Raw genomic sequence first — 11563 nt, 5'->3', positions numbered from 1 at the left:
TCAAATAGAAGTGAAAAGTGACGTCATCCCCAAAGAAAGGCCAATAAAAAGCCACATGAAGTGTCTTCAGAGGAAGACACTTCATGTGGCCAAAAGACAAAACAAGCCAAAAGACTAAAGAGCATTGTGAACGTCATTTCTTAGAGATGACTCTGCAGCTCAAAGTAACAACAACAGAAACTGTCCCATGAGTGTATTTAGTATTGAGGTGAATGAGCTGTGTGTGTTCGTCATGATGAAAATAAATAATGTTGTGTTTGTGTGAAGGTGTGGACTCTGCTATGAATCAGTGTGAGGACAGAGAGGAGGGAGTCCCTCCCTCTAAAACCAGCCAGACCAAAGCTCAGAGGTGAGATGACCATCTCTAACTGTCCATGACTCAAAGTCTTTCATTCACTGACTCTGTTTCTACATATGTGACCAGGATCCATCAGGGACCAGACTGTCCTGGACCTGGACCTGAACCCAGCTGTGTGTCCATGAAGAGTGATCGGTCTATGCATCGTCCTGTAGTCTTCAAAGATGGACGCCACTCTGTTGATCAAAGGTGAGGATTTCAAACCGATGATGAAAACAAAGTGATGATGTGTTTCTATCAGACTCTCTGTTGTGAGATCTCCAGGTTTTAAACCTTTACCGACTCAGATGAAGTTCTCTGAGCACCGACACTCTTCTTCATTGAAACACATTCACACTGGGAGCTGCCCAGTACAACCAGTCTGATACTGAAATGCTCCACTGGAGCAGCTGGAGGTTCTGGGTGCCTTGCTCCAGGGCACTTCAGCAGTGTACAGTGAGGGAGGGAGAGCTACATGGAGGGCTTGGTGAGAGCTGTTGGGATTAAACCAAACTGACTGGTGAAGAAAACAGTGAGCTGAAAGACTGAGCTGTTGATTCTCAGTGGGATCAGCAGGACTAGTAAACCTTTACCACTACAGGGACTCATCTGATCCACATCCACATATGACTTCATGGACCTTTACCTTGTGTTTGTCTCTGTGTGGACAGACAAAATGTGAGCTGATTCTTCATGATTGAATGATGATGATGATGATGTAATGTCAGTGTTTCTATCAGTTCACAGCAGCAGAGAGAAAAGTCTCCTGTACCCAGCTGTGTGTCCATGAAGAGTGATCGGTCCAAAGATGGTCTGATTAACTTCAAAGATGGATGCCGTTCTTATGACCCAGAGTAAGTAATTAAAACAAATTAAACAGATGAAATGGATGGCTAGCTGTTACACAGATAAAAAATTGATCGTCCATCATTTACAGTTTTTAGCATCTGATTTTAATGATGATTAACCGTGACAGAACAAAACATCTTCAACTAATTGTTGCATTTGTGTTTGAAAATCATGAACAATAATTAGTTAATGGTACAAAGACAATGTGAGCTGATTCTTCATGATTCCTCCACAGAGAGGACCAGGAGAGCTCAGAGGTTCCCAGAGGTCAGTCTGCCCAGCAGCATCACACACACCTGGACTCCATATTTATGGTCTGTACATGTACAACTACTTTCACATCTATTCTGTTCACAATCATCTCCATGCTGCACTTTCTAGACCAGTGGATTGTCAGTCTGTCCAACATGGATCTGATCTTTGGTTCCATGGTTTTAGTTTGTGTCATTCATAGAATATTCTGTTCCAGCTGCTGGAGGAGAACATCGTCAGTTTTGCGAAGAACGAGCTGAAGAAGATCCAGAAGGTTGTGAGTTCAGATTACCCACAATGCTTAGAGAGTCAGAGGGAGGATGAGGAGGTGTTGGACGGTGAGGATGAAGAGCAGAGGAGGAGCAGCAGAGAGGCATTTGTGAAGATCACACTGCACTTCCTGAGGAGAATGAAGCAGGAGGAGCTGGCTGACTGTCTGCAGAGCAGTAAGAGGATTTCTCTAAATATTTAACATGCTGGATAAATGGGACATTTACTAATGTCTCAAGAGATGGACCAAAATATATTCATAGACTCATTCTTTGAGGAAATGACATGTTGAAATCTGTTCTTTGACTCATTGATCTTCTTTGTTGTGTGTTCATTCAGGACTTCTTGCTGCAGTTTGTCAGCGTGAACTCAAATCTAACCTGAAGAAGAAGTTCCAGTGTGTGTTTGAGGGGATCACTAAAGCAGGAAACCCAACCCTTCTGAATCAGATGTACACAGAGCTCTACATCACAGAGGGAGGGACTGCAGAGGTCAATAATGAACATGAGGTCAGACAGATTGAAACAGCATCCAGGAACCCACACAGACCAGAAACAACCATCAGACAAGAAGACATCTTTAAAGCCTCACCTGGAAGAGAGGAACCAATTAGAACAGTGATGACAAAGGGAGTGGCTGGCATTGGGAAAACAGTCTTAACACAGAAGTTCACTCTGGACTGGGCTGAAGACAAAGCCAACCAGGACATACAGTTCACATTTCCATTCACTTTCAGAGAGCTGAATGTGCTGAAAGAGAAAAAGTACAGCTTGGTGGAACTTGTTCATCACTTCTTCAGTGAAACCAAAGAAGCAGGAATCTGCAGGTTTGAAGAGTTCCTGGTTCTGTTCATCTTTGACGGTCTGGATGAGTGTCGACTTCCTCTGGACTTCCACAACAATGAGATCCTGACTGATGTTACAGAGTCCACCTCAGTGGATGTGCTGCTGACAAACCTATTCAGGGGGAAACTGCTTCCTGCTGCTCACCTCTGGATAACCACACGACCTGCAGCAGCCAATCAGATCCCTCCTGAGTGTGTTGACATGGTGACAGAGGTCAGAGGGTTCACTGACCCACAGAAGGAGGAGTACTTCAGGAAGAGATTCAGAAATGAGAAGCAGGCCATTAGGATCATCTCCCACATCAAGACCTCACGAAGCCTACACATCATGTGCCACATCCCAGTCTTCTGCTGGATCACTGCTACAGTTCTGGAGGATGTGTTGAAGACCAGAGAGGGAGGAGAGCTGCCCAAGACCCTGACTGAGATGTACATCCACTTCCTGGTGGTTCAGTCAAAAGTGAAGAAGGTCAAGTATGATGGAGGAGCTGAGACAGATCCACACTGGAGTCCAGAGAGCAGGAAGATGACTGAGTCTCTGGGAAAACTGGCTTTTGATCAGCTGCAGAAAGGCAACCTGATCTTCTATGAATCCGACCTGACAGAGTGTGGCATCGATATCAGAGCAGCCTCAGTGTACTCAGGAGTGTTCACACAGATCTTTAGAGAGGAGAGAGGACTGTACCAGGACAAGGTGTTCTGCTTCGTCCATCTGAGTGTTCAGGAGTTTCTGGCTGCTCTTCATGTCCATCTGACCTTCATCAACTCTGGAGTCAATCTGCTGTCAGAAGATCCAACAACCTCCCGGTTGTCTAAAGCCTTTAGAGACAAACCAAAACTCAAACATCTCTACCAGAGTGCTGTGGACAAGGCCTTACAGAGTCCAAATGGACACCTGGACTTGTTCCTCCGCTTCCTCTTGGGTCTTTCAATGAAGACCAATCAGACTCTCCTGCGAGGTCTGCTGACACAAGCAAGAGGTAGCTCACAGACCAATCAGAGAACAGTCCAGTTAATCAAGGAGAAGATCAGTGAGAATGTGTCTCCAGAGCAAAGCATCAATCTGTTCCACTGTCTGAATGAACTGAATGATCGTTCTCTCGTGGAGGAGATCCAACAGTCCCTGAGTTCAGGACGTCTCTCCACAGATAAACTGTCTCCTGCTCAGTGGTCAGCTCTGGTCTTCATCTTACTGTCATCAGAAAAAGATCTGGACGTGTTTGACCTGAAGAAATACTCTGCTTCAGAGGAGGCTCTTCTGAGGCTGCTGCCAGTGGTCAAAGCCTCCAACAAAGCTCTGTAAGTACAGAGAAAGTTAGATTCATATAGCTTAAATACGCTGTTATCTTTTCTACTTATTTTTTCTTCATCATTGTCTCTTCAGACTGAGTGACTGTGACCTCTCAGAGAGAAGCTGTGAAGCTCTGTCCTCAGTTCTCAGCTCCCAGTCCTCTAGTCTGAGAGAGCTGGACCTGAGTAACAACAACCTGCAGGATTCAGGAGTGAAGATGTTGTCTGCTGGACTGGGGAGTCCACACTGTGAACTGGAAACTCTCAGGTCAGGATTCAATTAATGTCCTCTTCGTGTCCTTATTTACGTCTATGGGTAAATTTGTAATCTCAGTACTGCAGTAACCTTCCAGCCCTCACAGTTCCCTCAGATTATGAGACATAATATGTTGTTTTGTGTGTTTGCAGGCTGTCAGGCTGTCTGATCACAGAGAAAGGCTGTGCTTCTCTGGCCTCAGCTCTGAGCTCCAACCCCTCCCATCCGAGAGAGCTGGACCTGAGCTACAATCATCCAGGAGACTCAGGAGTGAAGCTGCTGTCTGCTGGACTGGAGGATCCACAATGGAGACTGGAAACTCTCAGGTATGAAGAGGCCTGCTGCAGCCACAGACAATCAGTCGGATAGAGTAGGTAGAGCTGGAGACTTTTTCTCTGTCACACTTTCAGCCTGGTTAATATGACCCTGACACACCAAGCTTACCTCAAACTACCAGAGACTCATCAAACTGATTGTGTCCCACATCAGACCATCAATACAGACAGAAGTAGTCATGGAACAGTAGCCGGGATGAGCCAAAACAGGGAGGGAAGGTGATGAAACTTTTTCTGGAGCGTTGTCTTCTTTCAACATTAGAAAATAGGACAGTAGTGTATCCTGACACATTGACGGGCATCATGGTGGGTTGACATGCGTCAACATCGTCACGCTGCAGGTTTGTGGGCTCATATCAAACAATAGATTGATGTTTTGATGCTCGTCATCTGCCACCAGTGTGTGGTGCCCTTTAGTCCAGACATTATTGTGAAAAGACAAACAGATTAAGAAACAATCTGTTCAAACCGTCTTGATAAATCATCACAATAGGAATGTTTTGCTGTTACCTGGTTTTGGTTTGTTTTGCACTGAGAGCCAGTTCCCTGGCTGATAAGAGTCGACTTGTTGAAACTACCATCATGTTGATGTGTAACTGCTGGATGTGGAAGCAGCTGGTTGATATCAGGTTAGACACAACTCCTTAATAAGCTGATAATATGTCAGATGTTGTGTTTACAGCTTGTTTTCACTGAACCACAAGTGGACAAAGAAATCAATTGGTGCAGGTTTAAACATGTGATTCACTGACTGACTGGTAGAGGAAACTGAGTCTGAAATGGATGATGATTGTCAATATAATACTGATAATAATATATCATGAATAAGTGAACATAATGAGCTGTCGTCATGGGCCAATCAGAAGAAGCTCCAGTGAAGTCAAAGAATATGAGCTGATTAATAATAAGTGCTCCATGTGAACATGAATAACAAAGCTCTGTGTATGAGAGCGATGTAATGTCCATGTTTCATGCTGCTCTGACCCCCCCTCCTGCTTTCAGGGTGGAGCCTGCTGGAGTCCGATGGTTCAGACCAGGTCTGAGGAAGTGTAAGTGTGCTTTGAATTTGATTCACGAAAACAAAGCATCTTCAAACTGTGACATCACTCATTCACATCTCTGATGTCATCATCAAACAGATGATAGATTATAACTGCAGCTGTATTGTGTCTTGTTCTCTCCATCAGATTCCTGTGAACTCACACTCGACACAAACACGGTATACAGAAACCTCAAACTGTCTGACAACAACAGGAAGGTGACATATGTGGAGGAGGATCAGCCATATTCTGATCATCCAGACAGATTTGACGACTGTCCTCAGCTGCTGTGTAGAACTGGACTGACTGGTCGCTGTTACTGGGAGGTCGAGTTGAGAGGAGCAGTTTATATATCAGTGAGTTACAGAGGAATCAGAAGGAGAGGACGCAGTGGAGACTGTTTGTTTGGAAGGAACGATCAGTCCTGGAGTCTGGAGTGCTCTGATGTTGGTGGTTACTCTGTCTGTCACAATAACAGAGAAACACCCATCACCACCTCCTCCTCCTCCTCCTCCCGTAGAGTAGCAGTGTATGTGGACTGTCCTGCTGGCTCTCTGTCCTTCTACAGAGTCTCCTCTGACACACTGATCCACCTCCACACCTTCAGCACCACATTCACTGAACCCCTTTATCCTGGGGTTGGGTTCTGGTTCAGGTCTGGTTCCTCAGTGTCTCTGTGTTCTCTGGAGGAGGGATAGTCTCCTCCTGCTAGAGAAACTTTCTCTCTGCTGACCAGATAGTTCAGTCTGTACAGGATCACACACAGCTGATGTTAGTTAGGAGAATGTGGGTAGGAGTTTATCCTACGGGTGGTGTTTGTAGTGTTCTCTGTCCAGTATGGCTAGAGGTTGATGAAACAATACTCTGAACAGAGTGATGTAACTTCAACAGAACATAATCTATTCCTTGTCCCCGGAGAAAGCAAGTCTCACTATATTACAACCCTCTCTTATCTCAAAATGAACATAGATCTGTTATTAGCAATACTATATATGAAGTGAAATAAAAAAGTCTCCTTACTTTAAACTCAAAGAGTCTTTTCTTCTTCTACTAACAATGTGCTACTTTGCAGTGATATTTGATCAATAATCTCTTGATTTCTCCAGAAGTCACAAAGTACCTGCTGAACAGGTGCATCCAGATAAATGTTCTGCTCTTGGTGATGAAGACCTTCATCATCTGGAGGGTCTGGAGTTTGTGAATGCTCAGATAACTAGGATGCGGTAAAAAAACACAATATTTAACTGTGAAGTCTTTTTCTCCAGACTGCATGAGGAGGAGGCAGAGAGAAGTTATTATATCAGCAATGCAAGCAAAGCTTTAACAATGTATTATCAATAACCACTGAATCCCATGGATTCTTACTCTGTATATACGGTTTCCACCTCTAATTATTTTGAGTATCCATAGCTCCTGAAGGCAGCAACATCTCTCTCTCTCAGCTCATTAGGTGTTGATAGGTATGTCCTCATTGATGTTTCTTTGGTTCCAACGTGTTGAGCAAAGCACTTCATTCCTCTGATATTAATATAACGCATTTCTTCTTCCAGCCTTTTCAGGAAAGTCACTTCATCTTCCACTTCTGACAGTATTACAGCTAGCGTCAGCTCATACTGCAGTAAAAAGTACAACATGTAGTGATGTAGTAGAGTACAAGTATCAAGTAGTACAACATGGAGATACTGTAGTAAAGTACAAGTACATCAATGCACTTGTGTAAATGTGTCCACACTGGAACGGAGACAGAAATGTGTCTCATGTGAAAGACTTCCTGAGTTTGTCTCTGATATCACAATAATGGTTGTTTTGGAGCAGAATGAGAGAATAATGGAGCTGAGACCTCCTTTAAAGGAGGAGTGCTGCTCCTCATGGAGGAGGATCTGGATCCCTCTGGTGGAACAAACAAAGTGTGTTAGTTTATTGCTCTTCTGCTGAGTGAACTTCAAAGATGCCCTCTAAAGGTGCATTCACACCAAACGCGGCGCGAATTATTCGCGCGAATAGATTACATACAAAGTCTATGCACAGACGCGATGAGACTGGAGTGACGCGAATTTGCGTCAAAAGCCCCAAACGCGTGAGTTGAAATTTTTCAACTTTGGTGAAAAAATGGCGTGACACTGTGGCGCGATAGCCTATCAGCGTTGAGCTGCTCCTCCTGTCATCACTGACGTCCTGCCGTTGTTGAATCAGGAAATAAATACTGTAGCCGTCTGTGTTCACCCAGAGCTCTACGATACCTCATATCAATAGAGACCGGACCAAACTATGTGTATAAATGTGTGTGTGTAAACCATATGGTACAAACAATGAAAAAGACGCTGCCGCATTTACGTCTATATGACGTTATGTTGAGTGTTGATGGAGCTCCTACAATGTTAGCTTAGCCTAGCACCGATCGATCCGAGCTCCATTGAGAAAACAAGTATTTTAAAAGTTATTTGCTTGTCGTCTTGTGGAGAGAACTAACTAAACATGAATTCAGACTTTTTACAAATCGGCATCATTACGTAGTTATTTCGGAGTCCCTTTTTGTCGGTTTATTGCCGTTAAATCACAGCCAAATCAGTTTATTTTGTGTTCATACAGCTGTAGTAAACAGCCGACGTGTGGCTTGCTAGACACAGTGAATACAGCTCGATAAAATCCACGGAGCTCCTCCAGATGATGTTATGAACCCAGACATGACGGCATTTAGTTTCCCGTGATATCTGTGACTTCCATAACACGTACTAAGCAGAAATAGGTTATTTTTTCCATGGTTAATGGCGGACAGTTGAACGGCTTTCAGGGCGATAAGCCACGCCCCCTCTCAGGCGTGTCCAGCGCGATTCACGCAAATTAACACAAATGGTCCCCGGTGCGAATTGGCGGCGTTTGGTGTGAACACGGCATAAGGCTGCTGGCAGCAGTGATTGATGTCGGGGATGTGGAACGCTCAGTGAAGCTCTGTATATTCTCATATTATGGTCTGTAGCAGGAGAGGTCAGGGACAGAATTTGATAGGAAAAATAAAGTCAATGGTAATTATTATTTCAGCTCATTTTGCAGACAATGTGGCTAGGGCTGGTATTGCGCAAGACTAAGTCATCATACAGCATGCAATCCTGCTCTAGTCGAAGACCGTTGTATGTGTCACAACCCGGCTCCTAGGCTATGACAAATACAGAAAGAACACAAGGGATGATGGTAAAGTATTTATTTCAACTAAATAAATAAGTAATTACCTTTGTGAAGTGTGTCAGTCAGTAACATCAGTAAAGTAAATATGAATGCCTGTGTGATGAAGTGTGGGGTGTTGTCAGCGAAACCAAAGAAGACCAAAACCAAGATATAACCGGGCAACCACTGGCAGGGATCACTCCACGTACGCAGGAGAGAGGCCAGGGCAGAGCAACACTGGAGCAGGGCTTTTATAGGAGCTCCAGGACCAGGTCCTCTGCATCAGGTAATCTGCCACGACTGCTGTTAGAGGCAGGGCCGTCACACATGTCAGTAAGTAATTCAGGGAGAGGACTTTTCAGAAGCTGCATGGTTCAAAATGTAAATGACCGTTATCTTTTGGTGGCAACATGTAACAGATCAAACTATGCAAAGTGTAGTTTGAGCCTTATTTAACATATAATATGGCTCATTGGGACCTTATTAAGGTGTCCTATAGTAAGTAAGAGGTGAATATTAAAAATAATACATTATACAGGGGAAAACAGTGTAAAAAAGTCCAAATAAAACCAAATCTCCGGTGTGCCCATGTCTTTCTTTATTCTGGAGTGCTCTGTGGGATGTGACAATACTTATCTTAGAGGAACTAAAAGGAAACGTTGAAAATTTTGCAAAAATACTTCAACATGAAACGGAAAGGGTTGACTAATGTTAGCTTCCCACAGAGTCTTGATGGCCAGGAAGATGAGTCAAAAGGTTGTGTTGACTATATCTAAAACTCAATTTGGAAAAATTATGTTTTCTTGCTGTGGAACATTAAGAAAGACAACTTTGAAAACGTATAAATGAGGTCTTAGCCTTCTGTATTAGATCAAGCTTCCATTACTTAAAAATCTGTGAAAACATGCAAAATATATATTTACAGACTGATATTGATGCTGACATCTTGCCACAAATATTCTGCATCTTTTTGCCCATTTAGAATTTTAAAATTTCAATTTGCAAAGAACTTGACAACGGCACCAAGCAGGTGTTAAAAAGACAATAACAGGAATCAGTTGACATTCCGTCGCCGAACAACACCCAAAACAGCTTTATCCTCTTTTTAAAAAATCAGCAAATTTGCAGACAGAAAATGGCAGTGTCACTATCTACGGACTACTTCTGCTACTTCTGTAACTGCTGTTTTGTCTACTGCTATACTGCTCCCACTCTAAAGCAACTTAATAATGTTGGAACATACACACATAATTGAGGTCAAGGGCTTCCATAGTCTGACAGATTTAGAATTTAACACCATGGTCACGACATGAGCACACTTCTAACTATTAGGTAGGTACTGTATACAGGACTGTGCTCATGTTCCACTGCTTGACATCTCTGGTCTATAAAGAGTGTCAGAAAATGACCCTTGACCATTATGAGGTCAAGCAAGATACAGAATGAGAGACAGAGGGGGAGGAGGTTCGAATGTCTTTCCCACGAGATTGAAGGAAATTGGAGATTACCTTCTAAACCTGTCTTCAGCCTTTTTAATTGGCTGTCCATTGGTATCAAAGAGCAGCAGATCAAGGACCGTGAAAACTACATTTAAGAAGAGGGGCCCGTCGCCGTCAGTTACAAGAGCCTTCAAAGGGAACAGTTCCTCAGATGCTGCAATTCCAAAGTCATTCACCATAAGACTGTAAAGCATTTTGCACTTTGCAGGCTTTTGGGCAGAGCAAAATCACCCAGTCAAAATCTGATGAAACGGACACATTTTTAGAATCGGTGTAATTTATTACACTTTCCGATGTTATCACTCTCTCATATGTCCAGCGAGAGTAAACACACATAAAACCTGCTTCTTATAACTCAAGAACTTGCCTAAATCCTCACGGTTTCAAGTTTTCTTCAGTGTTAAATAACCCAGTGATAGTTGTCTGTACATCCATGGGTACATTGCAAGCAGGAACTGCTGATAGCTAATTTGGCACATTTTTAATAGTGCAAATTAAACAAATAGGCAAAGGAAATGGGACCCAAGTTGAAGCCCACAGCACAACTCACTGAATCTGTAGCAACATAGGGGAGTTGTCTGGGTTTTGTGTGAGAGAGGGCCCACAGAGGCAGGCTTTGAAAACCACTGGTGTTTTTTTTTTTTTTTTGCTGATTAGATATTATATATTTATTTTCATACATCACAAAGATAAACAGTTTAACAATGGAGATTTAGAGTCTTCCATGTGCTGAGACTCTCAAACAGTCATGAGCATCTGAAGAGAGAGTGAATCACACTTTCTGAGCAATATGAACAATAAATCCCTAACGACTATGCAAACTCTTTATCATTAGAAAGCGCTTTTCTCAAAACCCTAGGATTTACAGACGTTGCATTTTGGCATCTCCTTTACACATCATAAACATTCATCCACAAGCGTGCAACGCTGTTTGATGAACAGCAGGTCTGGATGTGAATATCCACTTGGAGATATGTTTAACTTTAACAGATGATGAGCAATGTTTCAAAGTTTGAGCCCAGATTTGTCAAAAACTCCAGTCATTATTTTATCTCCACACATAAGGGATCTAGTTCTGTCTAATTATGGGACTGTCTCCCTAACCACCAGGCTACTCTGATGTCTGATGCATTAAACATGGCCAGCAGGTCTAGAAATTAATATCGCAGAGCCACTGAAAGAAAAGTTTGAGCACTCACTTTTTGGAAATATTTCAGATTTCTTTGTCATGTGTCTGTAAATGTCTGTGAGTGCGGATCTGTTTGAGTGAGTGCGAGCATGTCTGGGCCACTAAAGGTTATATTTACCATTCGTCTGGGTTTTGGGAGAGGCAGAGGCCAACTGGGGACAACCGTGTGGACCGCTAGAATTCTGATGGTCTTGTGGACCATCAGGCACACAAACGCCCACACACACACACACACACACA

At 43.2% G+C, this 11563-nt stretch overlaps 1 protein-coding gene across 1 annotated transcript; it reads left to right on the top strand.

The window, feature by feature from the left end:
* The first annotated feature begins 248 nt into the window (after window positions 1-248).
* On the top strand, window positions 249-6171 carry LOC142962876 (protein NLRC3-like). The gene is made up of 10 exons (XM_076103558.1): window positions 249-349; window positions 425-547; window positions 1078-1175; window positions 1424-1500; window positions 1656-1884; window positions 2048-3851; window positions 3937-4110; window positions 4251-4424; window positions 5436-5482; window positions 5621-6171. The coding sequence occupies exons 1-10, from the start codon at window positions 249-251 to the stop codon at window positions 6169-6171; spliced, it is 3378 nt and encodes a 1125-aa protein (XP_075959673.1).
* Window positions 6172-11563: the final 5392 nt, after the last annotated feature.

The sequence above is a fragment of the Anarhichas minor genome, unplaced genomic scaffold (genome assembly GCF_050575085.1).
Source record: "Anarhichas minor isolate MPS153535 unplaced genomic scaffold, ASM5057508v1 ptg000028l, whole genome shotgun sequence".
NCBI classification, from domain to species: domain Eukaryota; kingdom Metazoa; phylum Chordata; class Actinopteri; order Perciformes; family Anarhichadidae; genus Anarhichas; species Anarhichas minor.
Note: the sequence above shows the minus strand (reverse complement) of the source record. Positions and strands in the feature narration are given on the sequence as shown.